The sequence below is a fragment of the Aptenodytes patagonicus genome, chromosome 19 (assembly GCF_965638725.1).
Source record: "Aptenodytes patagonicus chromosome 19, bAptPat1.pri.cur, whole genome shotgun sequence".
Lineage (NCBI taxonomy): Eukaryota > Metazoa > Chordata > Aves > Sphenisciformes > Spheniscidae > Aptenodytes > Aptenodytes patagonicus.
The window spans coordinates 1,326,353-1,353,699 of NC_134967.1; the positions used below are offsets into that span (position 1 = coordinate 1,326,353).

The following is a 27,347-nucleotide window of genomic DNA, read 5'->3' on the forward strand; positions in this document are numbered from 1 at the left end:
CTTCCCAGGGATATTTGGAGGGGGTCACAACACTGAAACACACCCCCCACCCCCCCCTTTTTTTTTTTTTTCCCCTGGCAGGATTGTGCCCCCGGTTACACCCGCACCGGGGGGGGCTCTACCTGGGGCACTGCGAGCTCTGCGAGTGCAACGGGCATTCGGAGAGCTGCCACCCCGAGAGCGGCGTCTGCTCTGTAAGTCTTTATATTAAGCAGCGGGTTTTTTGGGGGGGGGGGAGGGGGGGCGCTGGGGTCTCATCCCAGCTGTGCACCCCCAAATATTTGTGTGTCCCCCCTCCCAGGGATGCTCGCACAACACGGCGGGGGATTTCTGTGACCAGTGTGCTCCCGGTTTCTACGGGGATGCCACCGCCGGTACCCCCGAGGACTGCCAGCCCTGCGCCTGTCCCCTCCCGTACCCCAGAAAACCAGTGAGTGCCAGCGCTGGGGCCGGGGGGGGGGGGGTGCCGGGGAGGGGACGCGCCCCCCCACCTCGCCCTGTTCCTGCAGGTTCTCCAGGACCTGCGAGAGTTTGGGAGGCGGCGGGTACCGCTGCACCGCCTGCGAGCCGGGCTACGCCGGGCAGTACTGCGAGCGGTGAGGCTCCTGGGGGGGGGGGTGGCCGGCACCCCCATGTACCCACCCCCAACGGGCTCACCCCGATACACCCACCCCCATACCCCCACCCCAAGGAGCTCACCCCCATATACCCACCTCGATATAGTCACCCCGATACACCCACCTCGATATACTCACCCCGATGGGCTCCCCCGATATACCCACCCTGATATACCCACCCCGATATACGCACCCTGATGTGCTCACCCCAATATACCAACCCCGATGCACTCACCCATATACGCACCCCGATATACGCACCCTGATATACCCACCCCAATATAGTCACCCTGATGTGCTCACCCCGATACACCACCCTGATACACCCACCCCGATACACCCACCCCCGTGTGCTCACCCTGATATACGCACCCTGACGTTCTCCTCCTGATACACCCACCCTAATATGTGCTCGCCCCAACGTACCCACCCCAACGCCCTCGCCCCGATATACGCACCCCAATATACCCACCCCAGTATACCCACCCCCGTGAGCTCACCCCGATATATACACCCCAGTGGGCTCACCCCGATATACCCGCCCTGATATACGCCCCCGATATACCCACCCCGATGCACTCACCCATATACGCACCCCGATATACGCACCCCGATATACCCACCCCGATGCACTCACCCATATACGCACCCCGATATACGCACCCCGATATACCCGCCCAATATAGTCACCCTGATGTGCTCACCCCAATATACTCACCCTGATACAGTCACCCCGATATACCCACCCCAACATACCCACCCCAGTGGGCTCACCCCCATACATGCACCCCAATATGCTCACCCTGCTCTCCCCCCCCCCCCCCCCCCCCCCAATGTACCCACCCCAATACATACTCGCCCCCTTCATCCCCCCCCCGCAGCTGTGCGCCCGGCTACGCCGGCGACCCCACGGCGCGCGGGCAGGCGTGCGTCCCGGCGGGTTCCCCGCTCCCGCTGGCTGTCCGCGTCCACCCGCCGCGCACCACGGTGGCACAGGGCAGCGCGGTCACCCTGCGGTGCCAGGCCAGCGGCGACCCCCTTCTATTACCACTGGGCGCGAGAAGACGGGCGACCCCTCCCCGAGGGCGCCCCAGAGCCGCCGACAAGGTATTGGGGTGGCTCGGGGGGGGGGGGGGGGGGAGGGAACCGGGGTGTCCCCAAGGCGGGGGGACGTGGGGTGTCACCCGCGTGTGTGTCGGTGTCCCCCCAGGCGAGGAGCTGCACTTCGCCAGCATCCAGCCCTCCGAAGCTGGCGTCTACGTCTGCTCCTGCCGCAACCTGCGGCACAGCAATGCCAGCCGCGCCGAGGTCATCGTCACTGGTAGGTCATTGTCGCCGAGCGAGGCGGCGCGGTGGGGAGGGGACGACGGGGACACAGGCGGGGAGGGAGGGGAGGAGCGGGGCTCAGCTCTCCCGTCTCGGCGCAGAGACCCCCAGCAAACCCATCACCGTCACCGTGGAGGAGAAGCGGGTGCAGCGGGTGAAGCCCGGGGCCGACGTGACCTTCGTCTGCACCGCCAAGAGCAAGGTGAGGGGGTGGGGGGCACGCAGGCACCCTTGGGTGCCCACGGGGACGTGCAGGGCACGGGGACGCCCCTGGGTCGTTCCTGGGGACATCCAGGGCACGTGGGTGCCCACGGGGGTCACGCAGGGCGCACGGGCACCCCTGGGTGCCCATCCAGCCGTGTGGACCCCCCCCAAGCACCCTCGGGTGCCCACGTGCCTCTACGGGACACACTGACGGCCCCCGGGTGCCCACCTCTCCCCCCGCCCCGCGTGCCCATCCCCGTGGCCTCAGGCCTCTCCCTCTCTCCCCGCCAGTCACCCGCCTACACCCTGGTGTGGACGCGGCAGAACCACGGCACGCTGCCGGCCGGCGCCGTGGACTTCAACGGCATCCTCACCCTGCGCGGCGTGCGGCCCGAGGACGCCGGCGTCTACGTCTGCACCGGCTCCAACATGCTGGACATGGACGAGGGCACCGCCACGCTCTACGTCCAGGGTGAGCCCGCGGGGCGCCCAGGCGCCGGGGTGACGGGCAGGCTCGGCGCCCAGACGCCGGGGTGACAGGCGTGCTCGCCACCGAGATGCTGGGGTGATGGGGATGCTCGGCGCCCAGATGCTGGGGTGGTGGGCAAGGCTCGCTGCCCGGACGCCGGGGTGATGGACACGCTCAGCACGCAGATGCCAGGGCAGTGGGACACGCTCACCACCCAGACGCTGGGGTGACGGCACACTCGGTGCCCAGACGCCAGGGTGATGGGCCCACTCGGTGCCCAGACACTGGGGCGATAGGCACGCTCGGTGCCCAGACGCCAGGGTGATGGGCCCGCTCGGTGCCCAGGCGATGGGGCAATGGGCGGGTTCGCCGCACGGACACCAGGGCGATGGGCAGGCGTACCGCCCAGATGCTGGGGCAGTGGGCGCACTCGGTGCCCAGACGCCAGGGTGATGGGTGCGCTTGGTGCCCAGACGCCGGGGCGATGGGCACGCTCTCCTGAGACCCGCGCCCTCTTGCAGCCCCCTCGAAGACTCAGATGTTTTACGGACCTGTTGAGTTTATGGAGGGGCACAGGCCGGGTAAGTCACCGCGAGGGAGGTCCGGGGACGGGGTCCACGCGCTCCCCCCACCCGCTGTGTGCTGGGGCTCCACCGCACACCCCACCGCCAGCTGCGCCACACCGCCCCCCTGCTTCCCACCACCCCCACCGCCTGGGGCCAGCACCATGCAGGGGGGCCCCGGCAAGCCCTGAGCCGCCCCCCCCCCCCCGGGTCTCACCACAGCCGGCACCGCCGCCGCCCCCACCGCCGCCGTGGAGCCAGCGCAGCTGAGCGTGGCACCGGGGCAGCCGGCAGAGTTTCGCTGCGTGGTCACCGGCAGCCCCCCACCCACCCTCGAGTGGCTCGGTAGGTGCCTGCTGGGAATAAGGGGGGGGGACACTGGCACCGGGCCTGGGGACGTGGTGACCAGGGTGACACTGGGCCGTGTCCCCGCAGGCACGCTGCCGCCGCGGGCAGTGGTCCACGGCGGGACGCTGCGTTTCGGCGCTGTCGAGCCCGCTGATGAGGGACACTACGCATGCCGGGCACGCAGCAGTGCCGGGCAGCACACGGCGCGGGCCTTCCTCCACGTGCAAGGTGAGCATCGTCCCCATCATCCTGGTCATCCCCGCCATCCCCGTCGTCCCCAAGGTCCCCGTTGTCCATCCCCGTCGTCCCCATCCCCATCGTCCCATCATCTCCCACCATCCCTGTCACCCCCGTTGTCCCCATCGTCCCCATCATCTTCATCATCTACATCATCCCTGTCACCCCTATCGTCCCCATCACTGCTATTGTCTACATCACCCCCACTGTCCCCATCATCCCTGTCACCCCTGTTGTCCCCATCGTCCCATTGTCCCCATCATCCTCATCATCTGCATCACCCATGTTACCCTGCTGTCGCCATCATTCCTCTCATCTCCCATCGTCCATCCCCCTCATCCCCATCATCCCACTGTCCCCATTGTCCCCATCATCCCTGTCACCACCATCTCCATCATCCCCTTCATCCTATCGTCCCCATCATCCCCGTCACCCCCATCGTCCCCGTCACCCCCATCGTCCCATTGTCCCCATCATCCTCATCGTCTGCGTCACCCACGTCACCCCCACCGTCCCCATCACCCACCCCCTCCCCGGTGCCGCCCTGACCCCTGGCTTCCTGCAGCCGCCGGCGCACCCCGGGTGCAGGTGAGCCCGGAGCGGACGGAGGTGCAGGAGGGCTCCACAGTGCGGCTCTACTGCCGGGTCTCGGGGTCACCCGCCGCCACCATCACCTGGGAGAAGCAGGGGGGCACCCTGCCGCCGCAGGTGAGCTGGGTGCCGGCACCCTTGGGTGCTCCCAGGGGGGTGTGGGGGCACCGCGGGTGCCGCTCACGCCCGCCCTCGTGCCGTAGTCCCGCGCCGAGCACGCCGACATCGCCACGCTGGTCATCCCCGCTGTGACGGCGGCCGACGGCGGCGTCTACCTCTGCGTGGGCACCACCACCGCCGGCACGGCCCGCGCCGCCATCGAGGTGGCAGTGGTGCCAGGTGAGGCGGGTGGGGGACGCCGGCGGGGTTCAGGGACGGTTTTGGGGGGCCGCAACCCACCCATGTCCCCCCCTTTTCCTCCCTGCAGGGACGACGCCGACCGTCCGCATCGAGTCCTCGTCCCCATCTGTCACCGAGGGACAGACCCTGGACCTCGACTGCCTGGTGGCAGGATCCGGCCCCGCCACCGTGACGTGGTACAAGCGCGGTGGCTCCCTGCCCACTGGCCACCAGGTAGGGCGCGGGCAGCGCGGGCAGCACCCTAAATCCTGCCCTGTCCCCCGCTATGTGACACCGATGCGTGTCCCCAACCCCAGGTTTCGGGGTCCCGGCTCCGCGTCCCCCACATCACGGCGGCCGATTCAGGGGAGTACGTGTGCCGGGTGAGCTTGGGGACCACTGTCCGGGAGGCATCCGTCATCGTCACTGTCGTGGCTGGATCCAGCTCGTCCTATGGTGAGACTGGGCTTGGTGGCACCGGAGGGGACGTGCTGGTCCCAGACAGGTGGTCACGGCTCCATCCTCCCCCCTCCCCAGGGCCACCAGCTTCGGGTGTCCCTGTCCGGATCGAGGCGTCCTCGTCCACCGTGGCTGAGGGACAGAGCCTGGACCTCAACTGCGTGGTGGCCGGGCAGGGACAGGCCACCGTCACCTGGTATAAGCGCGGGGGGTCCCTCCCGGCCAAGCACCAGGTAGGGGACACCAGAGGGGGATGTCCCCAAGGGGGGTGGTTGGGGTTGACCCACGGCCCCGTGCAAGCCCAGGTGGCCCGTGCAAACCCAGCTGGCACTTTTGCAAGCCCAAGTAGCTCTATGCAAGCCCAGGTGGCACTTGTGCAAGCTTGAGCGGTCCTGTGCAAGCCCAGTGGCCCCCATACAAGCCCAGATGGCCCCGTGCAAGCCCCAGCAGCCCCATGGAAGCCCAGATGGCCCCTGTGTTCCCCATGTCCCCTCCCTGCAGGTGTCCGGCTCCCGGCTGCGGCTGCTGCAGGTGACAGCGGCCGACTCGGGCGAGTACGTGTGCCGGGTGACCAGCGGTGCCACCACCAAGGAAACCGCTGTCATGGTGACAATCCAGCCCAGCGGGGCCAGCGCCTACCGTGAGTGGGGACAGGGGGGTGACGGTGCCAGCGGTGGGTCCCCGTGTGCCATGGCACTGAGCCATGTCTCGCGTGCCCGTGCCGGCGGGGCTCTGCCGTGGTCACCGGCATCACCCTCCTGCCTCGGTCCCCAGCTCCGGGCAGCACGACCCCCCTGCGCATCGAGTCCCCGTCCTCTGCCGTGGCCGAGGGCCAGACCCTGGACCTCAACTGCGTCATCGCCAGCCCCGCGCAGGCCACCGTCACCTGGTACAAGCGCGGGGGGTCCCTCCCGGCCAAGCACCAGGTAGGGGACGCGGAGGGGGATGTCCCCAAGGGGGGTGGTCGGGATTGACCCACGGCCCCGTGCAAGCCCAGGTGGCCCTATGCAAGTCCCAAGTGACCCCATGCAAGCCCGGGTGGCCCTTGCAAGCCCAGGTGGCCCCATGCAAGCCTGGGTGGCCCTTGCAAGCCCGGGTGGCCCCGTACAAGCCCAAGTGACCCTATGCAAGTTCAGGTGGCCCATGTAAGCTGGGCTGGCCTATGCAAGCCGAGGTGGCCCCATGCAAGCCCAGGTGGCCCTGCAAGCTCAGGTGGCCCCATGCAAGCCCAGGTGGCCCCATGAACATCTGAGTGGCTCCATGCAAGCCCTGGTGGCCCATACAAGTCCAAATGGCCCCTTGCAAGCTTGAGTGGCCCTGGTGACCCCCGTGTCCCCTCCCTGCAGGTGTCCGGCTCCCGGCTGCGGCTGCTGCAGGTGACAGCAGCCGACTCGGGCGAGTACGTGTGTCGGGTGACCAGCGGTGCCACCACCAAGGAAACCTCCATCATGGTGACAATCCAGCCCAGCGGGGCCAGCGCCTACCGTGAGTGGGGACCAGAGGGGACGGGGGACATCACCCATGGGCGGGTGACACTGCCCTGCAGTGTCCCTGGGTCTGGGATGAATCGCTCCCTGGGGAAGCCACCCATGCGCATGCCCATCCCGGCTTCCCGGGCTCCTGGTGTCCCTTGGAGGGTCACAAGCGGTGGTGGCCACAGTCTCTAACCCATCTCGGTCCCCAGCCCCGGGCAGCACGACCCCCCTGCGCATCGAGTCCTCGTCCTTGTCATCGCCCGTGGCCGAGGGCCAGACCCTGGACCTCAACTGCGTCATCGCCAGCCCCGCGCAGGCCACCGTCACCTGGTACAAGCGCGGGGGGTCCCTCCCGGCCAAGCACCAGGTAGGGGACACCAGAGGGGGATGTCCCCAAGGGGGGTGGTCGGGATTGACCCACGGCCCCGTGCAAGCCCGGGTGACCCCATGCAAGCCCAAGTGACCCCGTGCAAGCCTGGGTGGCCCTTGCAAGCCCAGGTGGCCCCGTACAAGCCCAAGTGACCCTATGCAAGTTCAGGTGGCCCATGTAAGCTGGGCTGGCCCATGCAAGCTGAGGTGGCCCCATGCAAGCCCGGGTGGCCCCATGCAAGCCCCCATGGCCTATGCAAACCCAAGTGACCCCATCGAAGCCCAGGTGGCCCATGCAAGCCCAAATGGCCCCATGCAAGCCCAGATAGCCCCAGTGACCCCCATGTCCCCACCCTGCAGGTGTCCGGCTCCCGGCTGCGGCTGCTGCAGGTGACAGCGGCTGACTCAGGCGAGTACGTGTGCCGGGTGACCAGCGGTGCCACCACCAAGGAAACCTCCATCATGGTGACAATCCAGCCCAGCGGGGCCAGCACCTACCGTGAGTGGGGACCAGGAGGGGACGTGGGACCGAGGGACTGTGTCACCGTCTCCTCGGGGTGACCCTCCCATCTTGGTCTCCAGCCATTGGTGTCACCCCCCCGGTACGCATCGAGTCCTCGTCCTCCTCCGTGGCCGAGGGCCAGACCCTGGACCTCAACTGCATCGTGGCCAGCCAGGGTCAGGCCACCGTCACCTGGTACAAGCGCGGGGGGTCCCTCCCGGCCAAGCACCAGGTAAAGGACACCAGAGGGGCGATTTGGGGTGTAAAAAGGTTTTTTGGGGGTTTTGAGGGGTTTCTGTCCCCCTCCTCACATGTGTCACCCCCCCCCCAGGTGTCGGGCACCCGCCTGCGCATCCCCCAGGTGACGGCGGCCGATTCAGGGGAGTACGTGTGCCGGGTGACATCGGGCGGTGTCACACACGAGATGTCCCTCATCGTCACCATCCAGACCGGCACCGGCTCCTCTTACGGTACCGGGGACAGGTGGGAGGTGACACGGGGACACGATGGGGACGCAGTGGCTGCCCCCGCTGACCCTGCCGCCACCCCCAGCCGTCGGCGTCACGCCGCCGGTGAGGATTGAGACCTCGTCCGCCGCCGTCACCGAGGGACAGACCCTGGACCTCAACTGCATGGTGGCAGGACAGGGTCACCCCCATGTCACCTGGTACCGGCGCGGGGGGGCTCTGCCCCCCAACAGCCAGGTGGGACGCCGGGGAGGGGGCATCAACCCTACAGGGCACAGCCCCACGTCAGACACTGATGTGTCCCCAACTTGTCACCTCTCCAGGTGTCGGGCACCCGCCTGCGCCTCGTCCAGGTGGCGGTGGCCGATTCGGGGGAGTACGTGTGCCGGGTGACCCTGGGGACTGTCACGCAGGAGGCGTCTGTCATTGTCACTGTGCCCGGCGGCGCCGGCACCTATTACCGTGAGTGCGAGCAAGAGGGCAGCGCTTGGGGAGAGATGGGTGCCACCTCGGTGACAAATGTCCCCTTTCCCTGTGCCCCCAGCCTCCGGCGTCTCCCAGCCTCTCCGCATAGAGTCCTCGTCCTCAGCCATCGCTGAGGGACAGACCCTGGACCTCAACTGCGTGGTGGCAGGATCCGGCCCCGCCACCGTGACGTGGTACAAGCGCGGTGGCTCCCTGCCCGCTGGCCACCAGGTAGGGCGCAGAGGGGGGTGTCACCCCAAATCCTGTCCTGTCCCCTGCTCTCCAGCACTGACGTGTCCCCAAATTGTCCCCACCAGGTGTCGGGCACCCGCCTGCGCATCCCCCAGGTGACAGCGGCCGATTCAGGGGAGTACGTGTGCCGGGTGACATCGGGGGGCGTCACGCAGGAGACGTCCCTCGTCATCACCATCGATGATGGAGCCAACCCATCCCACCGTGAGTGCCAGCCTTCGGGGGGTGGTTCCCCACTGGTGCCGGGGACCGGTGGGGAGATTTACCCTTAACTCTGCCCACGCAGCCACTGGCGTCACGCCGCCCATCCGCATCGAGTCCTCGGCGTCCTCTGTCACCGAGGGACAGACCCTGGACCTCGACTGCGTGGTGGCCAGCCAGGGACAGGCCACCATCACCTGGTACAAGCGTGGGGGGTCCCTCCCGGCCAAGCACCAGGTAGGTGGGGACACTGGTGGGGTGGGGGACGGTGGCCGTGGGTGGCCGGTTGATGCCACCGCCCCCTGCCATCATGTCCCCAGGTTTCGGGGTCCCGCCTGCGGTTGTCACAGCTCTCGGTGGCCGATTCGGGGGAGTATGTGTGCCGGGCGGACACGGGCAGCGTCTCCCGCGAGGCCACTGTCACTGTCACCGTCACCTCCCGTGACAGCTCCAGCTATCGTGAGTGTGGCCACGGGGTGAGGGAGGACGCCGGGGGGAGGTGGGCGGCATGGGCGACCTCGGTGGCTTCCCTGTCCCTTTGTCCCCGCAGGTCTGCAGAGCCCCATCATCTCCATCGACCCGCACAGCATGGCGGTGGCGCCGGGCGAGGATGCCACCTTCAAGTGCCGCATCCATGATGGCGCCCGGCCCGTCAACGTCACTTGGCGGATGGGACCTGGCCAACATCTCCAAGGTATGGTGGTCCCCAGGGTGGCCCCGGTGTGGTCCCCAGGGTGGCCCTGGCGTTGACGGCTCCTCCTTGTCCAGACAACGTGAAGATCAGCACCAACGGCTCGGTCATCTCCATCACCGGTGCCCATGTGGGCAACCAGGGTGCCTACCACTGCGTGGCCTCCAACCGCTTCGGCGTCGCCAGCAGCGTCGTCAACCTCCTGGTGCAAGGTGCGAGGTGGCCGGGGTGTCCCTGTCCCCATCTGCATGGGCTCCAGATGCCCCTGAGATGGTGGCATCCCCATCGCCATCCCCATGTTGGTGTCCCCCATGTGTTCTAGATCCCCCCCTGGGGTGGTGGTGTCCCCATCCCCATGCCCTCCATGTGCTCCAGGTGCCCCCGGGGTGGCAGTGTCCCCATCACCATGCCCATGTTTGCGTTCCCCATGTGCTCCAGGTGCTCCCGGGCTGGTGGTATCCCCAGCCCCATGTCCTCCATGTGCTCCAGGTACCCCCAGGGGAGTGGTGTCCCTGTCCCCATGGTGATGTCCTCCATGCGCTCCGGGTGCCCTCGGGGTGGTGGTGTCCCCACTGCCATCCCCATGTTGGCATACCCCACGTGCTCCAGGTGTCCCTGGTGTAATGGTGTCCCCATCCCCATGTCCTCTCCATGCTTCAGGTGCTCCTGAAGTGGTGGTGCCCATGTCCCCATGCTGATGTCCTCCAGGTGCCCCTGGGGTTGTGATGTCCCCAGCCCCATGCTGATGTCCTCCAGGTGCTCCAGATGTTCCTGGGGTGGTGGTGTCCCCATCCCCATGCTGATGTCCTTCCCATGCTCCAGATGCCCCCAGGGTGATGGTGTCTCCATTGCCATGCCAACGTCCTTAGTGGTGGTGTCCCCATTCCCACGCTGATGTCCTCCCCCTTCTCCAGGTGCCCCCACGGTGTCGGTGATGCCACCAGGCCCCGTGACGGTGAAGGAGGGCAAATCCCTCAGCCTGGAGTGCCTTGGCCGGGGCGAACCGCGGCCGCTGGTGCGCTGGAGCCGGCCGGGCTCCCGGCAGAAGGTGGAGCACCAGACGCTGCTGCACATGGACAGCCAGGCCATCCTGCAGGTGAGCGGGGCACCCCAGGGTGCTGCGGGGCGCCGGTGGGTGCCCGGTGCTCACCACCCACCCTGTCCTGTCCCCCCGCCTCCACCAGCTCTCGCCAGCCAAGCCGGAGCACGCCGGGACCTACGTCTGCACGGCGCACAGCGCCTTGGGTTCGGCGCAAGCCCGGGTGGACGTCAATGTGGAGACGGCACAGCGGCAACCCGGTGCCCCCGAGGTCACCGCGCCGCCCGCCGTCACCGTGGTGGCCGGGGACACCGCCACGCTGCACTGCACGGCCAGAGGTACGGGGAGGATGGAGGACGGGGGCAGAGGAGGGGTATCCTGCCGCGGTACCCTGACGCCACGGTGATGGGCACCGGCGTTGCCTGTAGGTGAGCCGGCGCCCCGGATCGAGTGGTCGAAGCTGCGGGCGCCCCTGCCCTGGCAGCACCGGGTGGTGAACGGCAGTTTGGTCATCCCCCGCGCCGCGCAGCAGGACTCGGGCCAGTACATCTGCAACGCCAGCAGCCCCACCGGCTCCGCCGAGGTCTTCGTCACCCTCGACGTGGAGAGTAAGAGGGTGGCGGGGGGTCGGGGTGCCCCTGGGTCCCTCCTGCCATCTCCACTGCCTCCTTCGCCCCCGCTGTTGCCATCAGCCACCCTCGGCTCCTCTCCGTCCTTCCTCTGCACGTGGCCATCTCCATTGCTGCTCCCGCCCTCCCATCTAGCCCTTCCTCGTGGATCCATCCTCGCTCCGTCCCGGCACTCATCCTCCTCTCCATCTCCTCTCAAGCTCCGTCATCCAGCCCTTCCTGTGGATGTGTCCATCTGCTTGTCCCATCCCTGTGCACATCCATCTTGACTTCTGCTCTCGCCTCCATCCATCCCCTATTCATGGATCTGTCCGTCGCTCATCCATCCCAGCTCACACCCGCCTCTCCATCTCCTCTCACACCCCTCCATCCACCCCTTCCTCATGGATCCACCCATCTCTTGTCCATCCCAGCACACGCCCATCTCCATCTCCTCTCAAACTTCTCCATCCACCCCCTCCTTGTGGATTCATTCATCCCAGCTCACGCCCACCTCTCCATCTCCTCTCACGCCCCTCCATCCATCCATCCCTTCCTGGTGGATTCATCCATTACTCAACCATCCCAGCACATGCCCATCTCCATCTCCCAACTCCTCCATCCATCCCTTCCTTGTGGATCCATCCATCGCTCATCCATCCCGGCACACACCCATCCCTCTGTTTCCTCTCACACCCCTCCATCCATCTCTTTCATGTGGATTCATCCCTCACTCAACCGTGCCAGCTCACATCCATCTCTCCATCTCCTCTCACACCCCTCCATCCATCTCTTCCTTGTGGATTCATCCTTCACTCAACCGTGCCAGCTCACAGCCGTCTCTCCATCTCCTCTCACACCTCTCCATCCATCTTTTCCTTGTGGATCCATCCATCATTTGTCCATCCCAGCTCACATCCATCTCTCCATCTTCTCTCAAAGTTCTCCATCCATCTTTTCCTTGTGGATTCATCCATCACTCAACCATCCCAGCACACACCCACCTCTCCATCTCCCAACTCCTCCGTTCATCCCCTCCTTGTGGATCCATCCATCGCTCATCCATCCCGGCACACACCCACCTCTCCATCTCCTAACTCCTCCATCCATCCCTTCCGTGTGGATTCATCCTTCACTCAACCGTGCCAGCTCACAGCCATCTCTGTATCTCTGCTCACACCCCTCCATCCATCTTTTCCTTGTGGATTCATCCGTCACTTAACCATCCTGGCACACACCCGCCTCTCCATCTCCTCTCACACCCCTCCATCCACCCTTTCCTCATGGATCCATCCATCGCTCATCCATCCCAACACACGCCCACCTCTGTCTCCACTCACACCCTCCCACCGATGCCCTCCTTGCCCCGTTGACCCATTCATTGCCCCATCCCGGCTGCGGACGGGTGCTGACGGTACCGGCCGTCCCCGCAGCGCCGCCGTACGCCACCAGCCTGCCGGAGGAGACCGTGGTGCGCGCCGGCGATGCACTGCAGGTGCAGTGCCTGGCCCACGGCACCCCGCCGCTGCTCTACGCCTGGGACAAGGTCAACGGCAGCCTCTCGGCGCGTGCCATCCACCGCGCCGGCCTCCTCCGCATCAGCCCGGCGTTGCCCGCCGACGCCGGCACCTACCGCTGCCTCGTCACCAACCGCGTCGGCACCGCCGAGACCTTTGCCCACGTGGCCGTCCACGGTGAGCGCCCCCCACCCCGGGGATGCCGCGCGCCGGGGATGCCCCCGCTGCCGGGTACCATCAGGGCTTTGCATCCCACCCAGGTGATGCCGGTGACGGTGGGGATGCCGGCGGCGGTCCCTTGACCGTACGGGTGACGCCGGGGAGCCTCGTCAAGGGGGTGGGAGGCACCGCCGAATTCGCCTGCGCCGTCTCGGGGCACCCCCGGGCGCGTCTGGAGTGGCTGAAGGACGGCGGGGAGCTGCCCCCCACCCACAGCGTGCGGGACGGGGTGCTGCGGTAAGGAGGGAGGGGGACGGGGCAGCAGGGACACCCCTCCCCCCCCCCCCCCAGCCCCCCGCAGGGTCCCACACCTCGGCTGTGTCCCCGCAGGATGCCGGAGCTGGCGTGGGGGGCGCAGGGGGTGTACGTGTGCCGGGCCAGTGCCCCGGGCGGGCAGGCGGAGGACAGGGCCACCCTCACCGTCCAGGGTAGGAGCGGCACCCGTGCCCGGGGGGGCGCAGGCACCCCCCGACCTGTCCCTCACAAACACTGGCACCCCGGGATTCCTGTCTCCCCAAACCCAGGGGCACCCCGGGAGCCCCCATCTCCCCAAACCCAGGGGCACCCACTGACCTGTCCCCCCGTACCCATTGGCACCCCGGTACCCCCCATTTCCCTACACCCATGGGCTCCCTGGTACCCCCCATCTCTCCCTGAACCCATGAGCACCCCAATACCCCCTATTTCTTCCCACACCCACGGGCACCCCAATTTCCCTCTATTTATGCCCACACCCGTGGGTACCCCCCACATCCCCCTCTGCCCACGGGCATCCCAGTACCCCTCATCTCCCCACGTCCGTGGGCACCCTGGTACCCCCAATCTCTCCCCGTACCCGCAGGCACCCCGACACCCCCAATCTCTCCCCATGCCCACGGCCACCCCAGCGGTCTCCCCATGCCCATGAGCACCCCATTTCTCCCCATCTCTCACTCCTCCGGTTGGCACCCCAGACCGCGATGCCTCTCCCATGCCGGGGGGGCACCCCAAAACCCCGCTGTCCCCTCCAAGCTCTCCCCAGGGCCCTGATCAACATCCGGACGGCGGTGCAGACGGTGCTGGCGGGGACGGCGGTGGAGCTGGAGTGCCTGGGCTTGGGTGAACCCCGTCCCCATGTCACCTGGAGCAAAGTCGGGGGCCATATCCGACCCGGGGTGCTGGTCCGCGCCGGCACCCTCACCATCGAACGGGTAGAACGGGCAGACGCCGGGCAGTACCGCTGCACTGCCACCAACGCTGTGGGCACCGTCCAGTCCCACGTCATCCTCCACGTGCAAGGTGAGGACGGGGACACGGAGGTGGGGACGCACGCAACGGTGTCACCACGGGGTAGCGACACCTCCGTGCGTCCCCAGCCGCCCCCCAAATCGCCGGGCAGCCGGAGGTGAAGGAGGTCTCGGTGGGTTCGGCGGCTGTTTTGCCCTGCTTGGCATCCGGCTTCCCAGTGCCGGAGATCACCTGGAGCAAGGTGAGGTGGAGGGATGCAGGGATGGGGGTGCAGGGTGGGGCACCCTATGGGTGCTGACCGCCATCCCCCCCCCCCCCCCCCGGCTCTGCCGCAGCTGGAGGGGGAGCTGCCGGCGGGTGCCAGGGCGGAGGGGAACGTCCTGACGCTGCCGGCCGTGCGCCACGAGGACGCCGGCGTCTACGCCTGTGCCGCCGCCAACCGCCGCGGCCAGGAGACGGCTTACTACGTCCTCAAGGTCCGAGGTGAGGATGGACGGATGGACAGACGGATGGACGGGGGTGGGGGAGGATGTACCCCCGCTCCTCCTGACCCCCCCCATCCCCGCAGAGCGCCTGGTCCCCTATTTCGGGCAGACGCCCCACTCCTTCCTCCCCCTGCCCACCATCAAGGATGCCTACAAGAGGTTCGAGATCCTCATCACCTTCCGACCTGATGCTGCCGATGGTGAGCGCCGACGGGACCCCCGTGTCCCCCCATGTGTCCCCATGTCCTCCCCCATGTCCCCTCCATCCTTTCCTCCTCCCTTCCCTCTCCATCCCTCCATCCATCCTCCCCTCTCCCTCCTTTAGCTCTCCTTCTCTATCCATTTGAGCCCCCCCCCCACCTTACGGGGGGTTTCTCCTCCATCCTGGGGGTATTTTGGGGGTCCCCTGGGACGTGACCCCCCCTGGGGTGGGCACCATCCTGCCTTGACCCCCTGCCACCCCGCAGGGCTTCTCCTCTACAACGGGCAGCGGAAAACCAGCGGCGCCGACTTCATCTCCTTCGGTTTGGTGGGCGGCCGCCCCGAATTTAGGTGAGACCCATGAGTGGGTGCTATGGGCGGGGGGGAGATGGGTGCCAGCAACCCACCCGCACCCGTTGTACCCCCAAAAAAATAAGGTTTGACGCCGGTTCGGGCATGGCCACCATCCGGCACCCGACGCCGCTGCGGTTGGGCGAGTACCACACCATCCGTCTCCTCCGCAACCTCACCCGGGGTTCGCTGGCGCTGGACGGGCACCCCCCGGTTAACGGGACCTCCCAGGTATTTTTTTTTGGGGGGTGGGGGGGAGGTTTGATGTGTATTGGGTGGGGGTCAGGGTGCTGGAGGTGGTGCCCACCCACTTGTGCCCACAGGGGAAGTTTCAAGGGCTGGATCTGAACGAGGAGCTGTACCTGGGGGGGTACCCCGATTTCGGCGCCGTGGCTAAGACGGGGCTCAGCCGCGGTTTTATGGGTGAGCGATGGGTCTTTGGGGGGCACCGGGACAGGGTGGGCCGAGCATCATGTCACCCCCCCACCCCCCTATCTCCATCCTTCCGCAGGCTGCGTGCGCCAGCTCCGCATCCAAGGGGAGGAGGTGGCCTTTGGGGACATGGACCTGCAGGCGCACGGTGTCACCAGCTGTCCCACCTGCCAGGACCGGCCGTGCCAGGTGAGGCTGTGGGTGATGCCCACCCATCCCCACCCATCCCCACCCATCACTGACACCCATGTCACCACCCACCCCCCCACCCCCCCCCCCCAGAACGGCGGCCTGTGCCAGGACGCCGAGAGTGGCACCTACGTCTGCCGCTGTCCCCACGGCTTCACCGGCAGCAACTGCGAGTACTCGCAGGCTTTGCACTGTCACCCAGGTAAGGTGCCCGCCCCGTGGGGACATCACCCCGATGTCCCTCCCCGGATGGGTGCTCACGGCTTGTCACCCTACAGAGGCGTGCGGGCCTGATGCCACCTGCGTCAACCGGCCGGACGGGCAGGGCTATACCTGCCGCTGCCATCTGGGCAAGGCTGGGGAGAGGTGCACCGAGGGTGAGCACGGCCGGGGACGCGGGGACAGGGCTGGCACCGCCCTGGGGACATGGGCGCGGGGCTGGGACCACCCTGGGGAGATGGGGACAGGGCTGGGGACCACCCTGGGGACACGGGCACAGGGCTGGGACCACCCAGGGGAGATGGGGACCGCCCTGGGGACACGGGCACAGGGCTGGGACCACCCTGGGGAGATGGGGACCGCCCTGGGGACACGGGCACAGGGCTGGGACCACCCAGGGGAGATGGGGACAGGGCTGGGGACCACCCTGGGGACACGGGCACAGGGCTGGGACCACCCTGGGGAGATGGGCACGGGGCTGGGGACCTCCCTGGAGACACAGGCATGGTGGGGACAGGGGACTAGGTACCATCTGGGAAGATGGGCGTCACGGACATGATGGAGATGGGACATTGGGTGCCATCCCAGGGAGATGGGCACGATGGGGATGGGGGATTGGGGACCACCCAGGGGACACAAGCTGAGGACCACCCTGGGGACACGGGCACAGGGCTGGGACCACCCTGGGGAGATGGGGACAGGGCTGGGGACCACCCTGAGGACACGGGTACAGGGCTAGGGACCACCCTGGGGACACGGGCACAGGGCTGGGACCACCCTGGGGAGATGGGGACAGGGCTGGGGACCACCCTGAGGACACGGGTACAGGGCTAGGGACCACCCTGGGGACACGGGCACAGGGCTGGGACCACCCTGGGGAGATGGGGACCGCCCTGGGGACACGGGCACAGGGCTGGGACCACCCAGGGGAGATGGGGACAGGGCTGGGGACCACCCTGGGGACACGGGCACAGGGCTGGGACCACCCAGGGGAGATGGGGACCGCCCTGGGGACACGGGCACAGGGCTGGGACCACCCAGGGGAGATGGGGACAGGGCTGGGGACCACCCTGGGGAGATGGGTGCCATGGGGATGGAGGACGGGGTCCCACCCTGGGGAGATGGGCACTGTGGGGACGGAGGATGGGGTCCCAGCAGCCGGGCACTGATTTGGGGGTGCCGCAGGCGAGGCGGTGAGCGTGCCATCCTTCGGCGAGGCGGGCGCCTTCGTCTCCTACCCGCCCCTCACCAACGTCCACCACGAGCTGCGGGTGGAGGCCGAGTTCCTGCCGCTGGCACCCGACGGGCTCCTGCTCTTCAGCGCCGGCAAAGCCGCCCCCGTCGAGGACTTCGTTGCCTTGGCCATGGCTGGCGGCCACCTCGAGTTCCGCTACGAGCTGGGCTCAGGTAGGCTGGCACGGTGACGGGGGTCCTGGTGGCACCGCGGCGGGGAGGGGGGGGCTGATGGCACCGGGGACCCCGGGTATAGGTGGGGTGGCCTGGCGTTACTGGGGTCCCTTGGCATCATTTGGGTCCCCAAGTGTCACCAGGGTCCCTTGGTACCATTGGGGTCCCCAAGCGTCACCGAGGTCCCTTGGCCTCATTGGGGTCCCCAGGCGCTGCCAGGGTCCCCGGGGCATCAGTGGGGTCCCTTGGTGTCACTGGGGTCCCCTGGCATCACATCCTCGGGGTCCCCTGGGCGTCACCATGGTCCCCTGACATCCCTGGGGTCCCCTGCCATCACCTGGGTCCCCAGGAACTGCCAGCGTCCCCAGGCATCGCTGTCACACCACTGGGGTCCCCTGGCATCACTTTGGTCCCCAGACGCTGCCAGGGTCCTCGGGCATCAGTGAGGTCCCCTGGTGTCACCGGGGTCTCCTGTCACCACTGGGGTCCCCAAGTATCACCGGGGTCCCCCAGCATCACCCAGGTCACCTCCCAGGTCCCCAAGCATCCCCAGTGTCCCCCGGTGTCCCCCAGCCCCCCGTGATGCCACCGTCCCGTCCCCACAGGCCCGGCGGTGCTCCGGAGCACCGAACCGGTGGCGCTTGGCCGCTGGCACCGGGTGACGGCCGAGCGGGTGCACAAAGACGGGACGCTGGCGGTGGATGACGCCGCCCCGGTGAAACGCTCCTCGCCCGGCAAGAGCCAAGGTCTCAACTTACGTACCCCCCTTTACTTGGGGGGCACCGAACCCCCCCTGCGCCCCCCAACCAACGCCTCCTTCCGGGGCTGCATCGGAGAGGTGAGACACACACCCCCCACCCCCACCCCCCCCCCAACACGCAGCCCGGAGGCCTGGGTCCCCTCGGCGGGGGAGGGGGGGGCCAGGGGTTGACCCCCTCCCCTCCCCCCCCCCCCTTGGTGTCCCCCCAGGTCTCCATCAATGGGAAGAAGGTGGATTTGTCCTACAGCTTCCTGCGGAGCCGGGGCGTGGGGCAGTGCGGGCAGAGCTCGCCCTGCCTGCAGGCTGCCTGCCTGCACGGGGGCCGCTGCCTGCCCCTGCCCGCCGGCCCCCCCGCCTACCGCTGCCTCTGCCCGCCCGGCTTCAGCGGTGAGTCCCGCGGGGGGGGGCCCAACATGCGTCTGCGCGCGTGTGCAGTTGGCGTGTGTGCACTGTGCGTTCGCTGCACGGGCGCTGTGCGGGCGGGCGGGCGCGCTGAGCACGCGCGTGCATTGTGTGCGCGCGCTGTGCGGGCGTGTGTGCGCGCTGAGCACGCGCGTGCATTGTGCGTGCGCGCTGTGCGGGCGTGTGTGCGCGCTGAGCACGCGCGTGCATTGTGCGTGCTGTGCATGTGTGCGGGCGTGTGCGCACGTGTGCTGCGCATGCGTGCTGAGCATGCGTGTGCACTGTGCGTGTAAGCGTGTGAACTGTGCCTGCACGTGTGCTGCGTACGGTGCGTGCTGTGCATGCACGTGCATGCAAGCGTGTGCGCTGGGCACGCATGCGTGCTGCATGTGCACGTGCGCTGTGCATGTGCATGCACTGTGCGTGCTGTGCATGCATGTGTGCTGTAAGCATGTGCACCGTGCTGTGCATGCACGTGCACTGTGCTGTGCATGTGTGCATGCGTGTGCTGTGCGTGCATGTTCACTGTGCATGTATGTGTGCTGCAGATGCATGTGTGCTGTGCATGCACGTGCACTGTGCGTGCATGCACGTGCTCTGCATGCATGCGCGCTGTGCGTGGATGTGTGCTGCAGATGGAGAGGTGCTGTGCATGCACATGCGTGCATGCTGTGCGCGGTGTGTGCATGCACGCAGTTTGCAAGTGGGTGCATCTGCTGCGCGTGTGCTGTGCATGCGTGTGCGCGCTGTATGATGCGTGTGCATCCACTGGTGTGCATGCATGGGTGCTGTGCGTGTGTGTGTGCACTGTGGGTGCAGGCGGGTGCGTCTGCTGCACGTGCACGTGTGCGCTGCTTGCCTCTGCTGTGCATGTGCTGTGCATGCATGTGTGGTGTGGGCAGTTGGCATGCATGCATGCGTGCTATGCACAGGGTGCAGTTTGCACCCATGTGCATCTGCCGTGCGTGCATTTGTGTGCGAGCATACACCCCGCGTGTCTGCCTTTTGCACGCGTGCGAGCGCGTACTGTGGGTGCCGCGTGTGCACGTGCGTCGCACACGTGCTGTGCGACGCGCGCGCACACCCCTCGTGTGCACGCTCGCCTTGCACATGCATGCGGCTGCAAGGGCAAACCCCGGGGCAGCAGGCCAGCTGAGGGCGTCACCCGGTGTCACCCTCCGTGTCCCCCAGGGCCGCGCTGCGAGCGGGAGGAGGACCGATGCCTGCACCGCAACCCCTGCCTGCACGGCGGCACCTGCAAGGGCAACGCCTGCCTCTGCCCGCAGGGCTACACCGGCCCCTACTGCCAGCACAGTGAGTCGGGGGACACTTGGGGACACCTGGGGACAATTGGGGGGGGGGCACACGAGCCACCTCGTCCCCAACCCCCTCTTGCCTGCAGGCTTGGCGCTGGCGGAGCTGGAGCAGGACTGGCAGGAAGGCAGCGGGGGTGGTGGTAGGTCCCTGCACCCATTCCCCCCCCCCCTTTTCGCACCCAAAAGCCCTGCCGTGGGTGCGGCAGCTGGGCGTGGCAGCTGGGCGTGGCCCCCCGCCCCTCACCCCGCCCCTCTCCCCGCAGATGCCCCCGGACAGTTCAGCGCCGCTTTCCGGGACGGCTCCTACCTGGCCCTGCCCGGTCACCTCTTTCCCCGTGGGTGAGTGACACGGGGGACGGGGCACCCCTGGGTGGGGCGCTGCACCCCCACCCGTGGCATTGCACCCTGCCTGGGGTGCTGCACACTCCCGGGGGAGTTGCACCCTTTCCCGCAGCGTTGCAACCCATTGCAGCGTTGTGCCCCGACTGCAGCATTGCGCCCATTGCAGCGTTGCACCCATCAGTGCTGCACCCATCGCAGCGTTGCACCCATCGCAGCATTGCACCCATTGCAGCGTTGCACCCATCGCAGCATCGCACCCTTCCTGCAGCGTTGCACCCATTGCAGCATTGCACCCTTCCCACCGTGTTGCACCCACCGCAGCGTTGCACCCTTCCAGGGTGCTGCAACCCCTTCCAGTGGCGTTGCACCCATGGCGGCATCGCACCCTTGCCGTGGTGTTGCACCCATTGTCAGCGCTGCATCCTTCCCGGGGTGCTGCGCCCTTCCCGCTCTGCTGCACCCTTCCCTCCTACAGCATCGCACCCTCACAGGGTGCTGTGCCCCTTCCCGCAGCACTGCACCCATTGCCACTTAGCACCCTTCCCGGGGCGCTGCACCCATCGTGCCGTTGCACCCTCCCAGGGTGCTGCGCCACCCCCGGGGCGCTGCACCCAGAACGGCATTGCACCCTTCTCGGGGTGCTGCACCCTTCCCGGGGCGCTGCACCCAGAACAGCATTGCACCCTTCTCGGGGTGCTGCACCCTTCCCGGGGCGCTGCACCCATCGTGCCGTGGCACCCTCCCAGGGTGCTGCACCCTTCCCGGGGCGCTGCACCCACCGAACCGTCCCCCTCTCCCTGCAGCCCACCCGAGGCGCCCGAGACCATCGAGCTGGAGCTGCGGACGGGCAGCGCCGACGGGCTGCTGCTGTGGCACGGGGCGGTGAGCGGGGCCGGGGGGGGGAGGGCACCACCGGGGAGGGGACCGGGGTGCTGAGCTCCCTTAGGGTGGGGGTCAGGGTGCCCCCCCATCCCGCTCACTGCCCCGCTGTGCCCGCAGGAGCCCGGCGAGGGTGGCAAAGCCAAAGACTTCGTCGGCCTCGGCTTGAAGGACGGGCACTTGGTGTTCAGGTGAGCGGGGGGACCCGGTGCCACCCCAGGGTGCCCCGTGTCACCCCAGGGTGCCCCCTGCCACCCCAGGGTGCCCCCCCCGTGCTGAGCCCACGTCACCCCTGCAGCTACCAGCTGGGCAGCGGCGAGGCCACCATCACCTCCGAAGACCCCATCAACGACGGCGAGTGGCACCGGGTGACGGCGACCAGGTGGGCGGGGGCGAGGGTGGGGGCCGGGGCGGGGGTCGGGGCGCGGGTGCTGATGGGTGCTGATGGGTGCTGATGGGTGCCGTGCAGGGAGGGCCAGCGCGGGTGGCTGCAGGTGGACGGGGAGGAGCCGGTGAGCGGGGAGTCGCCGGGAGCCAACGTCATGGCCAACACCCAGGGCAGCGTCTACGTGGGTACGGTGGCACCTGGGGACACCGGGGGGGGGGGGGGCGGGCACGGGGTGGGACACGGGATGGACATGGGATGGACACAGGGTGGGACACAGGACGGACACAGGACGGACATGGGGTGGGACACGGGATGGACATGGGATGGACACGGGATGGGACAGGGGGTGGGACACGGGATGGACACGGGATGGGACGGGGTGGGACATGGGATGGACACGGGGTGGGACATGGGATGGACACAGGATGGGATGGGGTGGGACACGGGATGGACACGGGGTGGGACACGGGATGGACACGGGATGGGACAGAGGGTGGGACAGGGGATGGACACGGGATGGGACATGGGATGGACACGGGTTGGGACACGGGGTGGACACGGGATGGACACGGGGTGGGACACAGGATGGACATGGGATGGACATGGGATGGACATGGGATAGGACATGGGGTGGACACGGGGTGGGACATGGGGTGGACACGGGATGGACACAGGGTGGACATGGGGTGGGACACAGGACAATGGGACATGGGACAGGGTGGGACATGGGATGGGAGGGGTCACATGATGGGACTTGGGATGGGACCCAGGACAGGACAGGGGAGGGGACACGGGGTGGGACACGGGAGGGGACACGGGACGGACATGGGAAGGGGACACACGATGGGACGCGGGACAGGGCACGGGATGGCCATAGGAGGGGACACGGGATGGAGACGGGAAGGGGCCACCGGACGGGACACGGGATGGGACAGAGGATTGACACAGGAGGGGACACGGGACGGACACGGGAAGGGGACACGTGATGGGACAGGGCACAGGGTGGCCGTGGGACGGGACGGGGGGGGGGGGGGGGGGACAGGACACTGGAGGGGGGACACAGGACGGGACAGGGGACGGGTGTGGGCAGGGGAGGCAGGAGAGGGCACGGGGCAAGCCCAGCGGGTGCCCCCGCACCCACGTGTCCCCCGTGTCCCCTGTGTCCCCTGTGTGTCGTGTGTCCCCCCCCCCGCAGGCGGCGCCCCGGACCCCCGCAGCCTGACGGCCGGCAAGTTCACCTCCGGCCTCACCGGGTGCCTGCGGGGGCTGGCGCTGGCGCCCGCCGGGACCCCCCGGCACCCCATCGACCTGCGGCACGGCGCGGTGGGGGGCTCCCCCGCGCCCCCCTGCCCCTCCTAACCCGCCCCCCACCCCCCCCCAAAATATATTTTGGGGGGAATCTGGCCAATTTTATTCTTTTCCAAAAAAAAAAAAAGCCAGGAGGAAACGGTGCTTCTCTGCCCCGGGGTGACTCCGGGGGGGGGGGGGGGCCGGGACCCCCAAAAATGTTTACACACACACACACACACCCCTCCCCAACCGGCCCCCCCGAAGCTGTGCCGGGGCGGCCGGGCCGCCCGGGTGCCCCCCGGGGTGGCGGCGGGGTGGGGGCGCGAGGGACAATCGGGGTGCGCGGGGACCCCCCCCCCCGTGGGGACGGCTATTAAAGGAGAGAGAACCAGCGCGGCTGCCGTGTGTGGGGGGGCTGCGCCGGGGGGGGATGGGATGGGGGGGGATGGGGGGTATGGGATGGGGGGGCTGCGCCAGAGGGGGTATGGTATGGGGGGGTATGGGATGGGGGGGGTTATGGGATGGGGGGGTATGGGGGGTATGGGATGGGGGGGGTTATGGGATGGGGGGGTATGGGATGGGGGGTACGGTACGGGGGGGGATGAGGGGGTATGGGATGGGGGGTACGGTACGGGGGGGGATGAGGGGGTATGGGATGGGGGGTATAGGATGGGGGGGTATGAGGGGTATGGGATGGGGGGGCTGCGCCAGAGGAGGTATGGGATGGGGGGGGTATGGGATGGGAGGTAGTATGGGGGAGTATGGTAGAGTATGGTATGGGGGGGTATGGGTTGGGGGGGTATGAGGGGTATGGGATGGGGGGGGTATGGGATGGGGGGGCTGTGCCAGAGGGGGAATGGGATGGGGGGGGCTATGGGATAGGGGGTAGTACGGTAGAGTATGGGATGGGGGGTATGGGGGGGTATGGGATGGGGGGTATGGTATGGGGGGGCTGCGCCGGAGGGGGTATGGTATGGGGGGGTATGGGGGGTAGAGGATGGGGGGGTATGGGATGGGGGGGGGCTATGGGGGGGTGCTATGGGGGGGGTGGTATGGGCGGGTATGGTATGGGGGTACAGGGGGGGTATGGTATAGAGGAGGTATGGTATGGGGGGGTATGGTATGGGTGGTGGGGTGCAGGGGGGATTACGGTTTGGGGGTCTAGGGGGGGTATGGTATGGAAGGGTTACGGTACTGGGGTGCAGGGGGGGGTATGGTATGGGGGGGTATGGTATGGGGGTGTGCGGTATGGGGGTTTGGTATGGGGGTACAGGGGGGGTATGGTATAGAGGGGGTATGGTGTGGGGGTCCGGAGAGGGTATAGCGTGAGGACTGGGGGGGGTGTATGGGGGGGGGCGCTATGGGGGTGTTGGGGTGTATGGGTTTTCGGGGGGTTACGGTATGGGGAGGTATGGTATAGGGGGCCGGGGGGGGGAGGGAATGGTATGGGGGTGCAGCGGGGTGTGGTACGAGAGTGGGGAGGGGAGGGGGGGTGGGGCTTCGGGGGGTGTGGCCCGGCCCGGCCCGGGGGTCCAGGGCGGGGAACGGGGGGGGGGGGGGGACGGTGTGGGGGTGCGGGGGGGCTGGGTCCAGGCGCTCACCTCACCATCACGCACGCACGCACGCACACACGTACACACGCACGCACACACGCACGTACACACGCACGTACACACGCTCACACACGCACGCACGTGCCGGTGCCGGGGCTCCCGCGCGGCGCACAGGCCCCGCCCCCGGGCGCGTCGCGCGTCGCAGCCCGGTACCGTCAGCGCCTCGCGCCCGTCAGCGCGTCGCGCGCGTGGCGTCACCGGTCCTGACGGCGACGGCGGCGGCGGCGGGAGGGGCCGGGGCCGGGCCGGGACCGGGACCGGGAGCCGGGGGCCGGGTCAGGCCCGGGCGGGAGGAGGCGGGGGGGGGGGGGGCGGCGGCGGCGGCGATGGCGCCGCGGTTGCAGCTGGAGAAGGCGGCGTGGCGTTGGACCGAGACGGTGCCGCCCGAGGCGGTGGCGCAGGAGCACATCGAGGCGGCCTACCGCGTCGGGCTGGAGCCCTGCCAGCGCGGCGCCTGCCGGTACCGCCGGGCCCCCCCCACCCCCGGGCCCTCCCTCCCTCCCCTGGGGCGGCCCTCTGCCTCCTCCCCGCCCCATACCTGCTCCCTCAGGGCTGCGGGGGACCCCAAACCTCCCCCCTCCCGCTTCGTATTTGGGGTCTGGGGGCTCCACCATTCCCTTCTCTGGGGCCGTCGCCCCCCCCCGGGCTGGGGGGCACCCCGTGTTCCCTCTCCCTGCCCGTGAGGTTGGGGAAGCACCCCGCCCTTTCTGGGTCCCTCAGGGTCGATGGGGATCCCCCCCAGTTCCCTCCTTTGCCCCCCCCCCCCCCCTTCCTTCTTTGGGACCCCCATTCCCCGGGGTTGTGGGGGACCCCTGTCCCTGCCTGGCTCCCCAGGTGTAGGGGGACCCCCCCAGGGTTGTGGGGGACCCCTGTCCCTGCCTGGCTCCCCAGGTGTAGGGGGACCTCCCTGGGGTTATGGGGGACCCCTGTCCCTGCCTGGCTCCCCAGGTGTAGGGGGACCTCCCTGGGGTTATGGGGGACCCCTCTCCCTGCCTGGCTCCCCAGGTGTAGGGGGACCCCCCCGGGGTTGTGGGGGACCCCTGTCCCTGCCTGGCTCCCCAGGTGTAGGGGGACCTCCCTGGGTCCCGTAGTCTTCCCGGGGGTCCCCCCTTTTTTTGCCCCTCTAGTTCTCCATCCCTTGGGATCTCCTTGTTCTTCCCTAACCACCGTTTCTGGGGGTATGTGTGGGACCCCTGTCCCACCCCATTCACTCTGTTTAGCATTATGGGGTCCCCCTTGTTGTCCTCATCCCACATGGTCACCATTCCCCCCCCCCCCCCCTCCCCCCAAAAGGGACAACAGCTTCCCTTCCACGGGGGTGACGGTTGGGGTGGGTGCTGGTTCTACAGGAGGAACTGCCGGGGGAACCCCAACTGCCTGGTGGGCATCGGGGAGCACGTCTGGCTGGGCGAGATAGACGAGAACAGCTTCCACAACATCGACGACCCCAACTGCGAGCGCCGCAAGAAGGTAGCCCCCCACCCACCCGCCCCAAAAAGCATCCCCTGCCCTTCCCGGTCCCCGGGGGAAGATGGGGACGAGGGGAGGTGACACCTCGTGTCCCCCTGTAGCCGGGGAGTTTGGGAAGCGGCTGTTTGTACGATGCCGGCGCGGCGTTTTCCCCGACAAACGGCCGTAAAGCGGCCGCCCCAACTGCTGGATTTCTGCTTGCTCCTCCGCAGCGGCGAGTGACGACTGTTGCTTTCTCTCTTACGCCAGAACGCGTTCGTGGGCTTAACGAACCTCGGCGCCACGTGCTACGTGAACACTTTCTTGCAGATGTGGTTTCTTAACTTGGAGCTCCGACAAGCCCTCTACTTGTGTCCCAGCACCTGCAGCGAGTACGCGGCCGGAGAGGGCATCCCGAAAGACAAAGGTGGGTGGTTTTGCTCATTTTCTCCTAAAATTTTACACGCTGGCGTCAGCTTTGGGATAATGTTTATCGGGAGAAGTGATGGGTGAAGCTACAACCGCTCGTCCGATCTCCTCTCGGCTCTTTTTGAGTCCATCACCCGGCTTTTAGGAACAGACCATCCTTTACCCGAGTTATTTCTTAAATCGGAGCGATCTCATCCGGTTGAAAAATCGGATTTGGGTTTGTTTCTTGCCAGGCTGCTTCCCAGACTGGTTCCCAGCTTGATGATGGTGCTGGGGGTGGAAGCACATGGGTTGGGGCTGATCTGCGCTACCGTGGAGCCGTACTCATCCCATGGGAGGGCAAAAATTCAGGTTCCCCGTACGAACGAGGCTCCCAGTTGCCCGCACGGCCGACGCAGTGGCCTCGGGTGACGTACGTTTATGTACGGTATGGCGCTGTAGGTGCGCTCTGGGTCAGGGCAGCCGCCCCGTTTCTTCTTTTCCTGTTTTTATGGTATTTTTAAACGACGTCTCACCGTTTAGGGTAAAAAAGAAGCTGTTGCTACGGGGTAATCGGCGCACGCTGCTTAAACTGTTCACCCACAGCTCATGCCAGGCACTGCGGGATGTTTACGGTTGGACTCGATGATTTAAGGCTCTTTTCCAATCTAAATGATTCTATGATGTTTGGCCTGCGCTGGGACTTCGCCGTCATCACTGACGTGAACCGCTTCGGTTCTCACGATAATTGAAAGCAGCTTTAAAAAAAAACGTATCGTTTCTAATCATTAAATTTACCCCTGCAAAGAAAGAACAAGCGAATTACTTGGAACAGTTGCCTCTTGCCTTGAATTACGTGCTGTAACTTGTGCAACTTGTTGTTTTTAATAGACTATGAGCCTCAGACCATTTGCGAACACCTCCAGTACTTGTTCGCCTTGCTGCAGAACAGCAAAAGGCGATACATCGATCCCTCTGGGTTCGTCAAAGCGCTGGGCTTGGACACGGGACAGCAGCAGGTAGGTTTGAGG

The 27,347-nt window shown here is 67.3% G+C and overlaps 2 protein-coding genes across 2 annotated transcripts in view; both read left to right on the forward strand.

Moving 5' to 3' along the window:
• The window catches only part of HSPG2 (heparan sulfate proteoglycan 2), a 28,380-nt gene extending 5,465 nt beyond the window's left edge, over positions 1-22,915 (forward strand). The window contains 59 exon segments of the mRNA XM_076356430.1: positions 82-194; positions 302-414; positions 510-596; positions 1,499-1,651; positions 1,653-1,707; positions 1,709-1,724; positions 1,828-1,938; positions 2,045-2,145; positions 2,439-2,619; positions 3,138-3,197; positions 3,402-3,524; positions 3,615-3,755; positions 4,330-4,472; positions 4,559-4,694; positions 4,783-4,928; positions 5,012-5,150; positions 5,232-5,386; positions 5,655-5,793; positions 5,928-6,079; positions 6,500-6,638; positions 6,838-6,995; positions 7,358-7,496; positions 7,580-7,731; positions 7,831-7,969; positions 8,052-8,203; positions 8,290-8,428; positions 8,511-8,662; positions 8,749-8,887; positions 8,970-9,121; positions 9,205-9,343; positions 9,435-9,578; positions 9,653-9,787; positions 10,490-10,671; positions 10,760-10,952; positions 11,043-11,222; positions 12,656-12,916; positions 13,000-13,195; positions 13,289-13,386; positions 13,970-14,236; positions 14,314-14,426; positions 14,521-14,668; positions 14,754-14,870; positions 15,138-15,222; positions 15,309-15,453; positions 15,546-15,645; positions 15,734-15,843; positions 15,937-16,045; positions 16,122-16,220; positions 17,248-17,469; positions 18,075-18,307; positions 18,439-18,616; positions 19,823-19,945; positions 20,034-20,087; positions 20,211-20,286; positions 21,093-21,171; positions 21,289-21,359; positions 21,467-21,550; positions 21,638-21,741; positions 22,752-22,915. Coding sequence (XP_076212545.1) covers positions 82-194; positions 302-414; positions 510-596; positions 1,499-1,651; positions 1,653-1,707; positions 1,709-1,724; positions 1,828-1,938; positions 2,045-2,145; positions 2,439-2,619; positions 3,138-3,197; positions 3,402-3,524; positions 3,615-3,755; positions 4,330-4,472; positions 4,559-4,694; positions 4,783-4,928; positions 5,012-5,150; positions 5,232-5,386; positions 5,655-5,793; positions 5,928-6,079; positions 6,500-6,638; positions 6,838-6,995; positions 7,358-7,496; positions 7,580-7,731; positions 7,831-7,969; positions 8,052-8,203; positions 8,290-8,428; positions 8,511-8,662; positions 8,749-8,887; positions 8,970-9,121; positions 9,205-9,343; positions 9,435-9,578; positions 9,653-9,787; positions 10,490-10,671; positions 10,760-10,952; positions 11,043-11,222; positions 12,656-12,916; positions 13,000-13,195; positions 13,289-13,386; positions 13,970-14,236; positions 14,314-14,426; positions 14,521-14,668; positions 14,754-14,870; positions 15,138-15,222; positions 15,309-15,453; positions 15,546-15,645; positions 15,734-15,843; positions 15,937-16,045; positions 16,122-16,220; positions 17,248-17,469; positions 18,075-18,307; positions 18,439-18,616; positions 19,823-19,945; positions 20,034-20,087; positions 20,211-20,286; positions 21,093-21,171; positions 21,289-21,359; positions 21,467-21,550; positions 21,638-21,741; positions 22,752-22,915 — 7,934 coding nt within the window.
• Positions 22,916-24,785: 1,870 nt separating this feature from the next.
• USP48 (ubiquitin specific peptidase 48) overlaps positions 24,786-27,347 on the forward strand; it is a 30,525-nt gene continuing 27,963 nt past the window's right edge. The window contains exons 1-4 of the mRNA XM_076356344.1: positions 24,786-24,919; positions 25,809-25,929; positions 26,179-26,335; positions 27,208-27,335. Of these exons, the coding sequence (XP_076212459.1) occupies positions 24,786-24,919; positions 25,809-25,929; positions 26,179-26,335; positions 27,208-27,335 (540 nt within the window). The remainder of the gene's footprint in view (positions 24,920-25,808; positions 25,930-26,178; positions 26,336-27,207; positions 27,336-27,347) is intronic.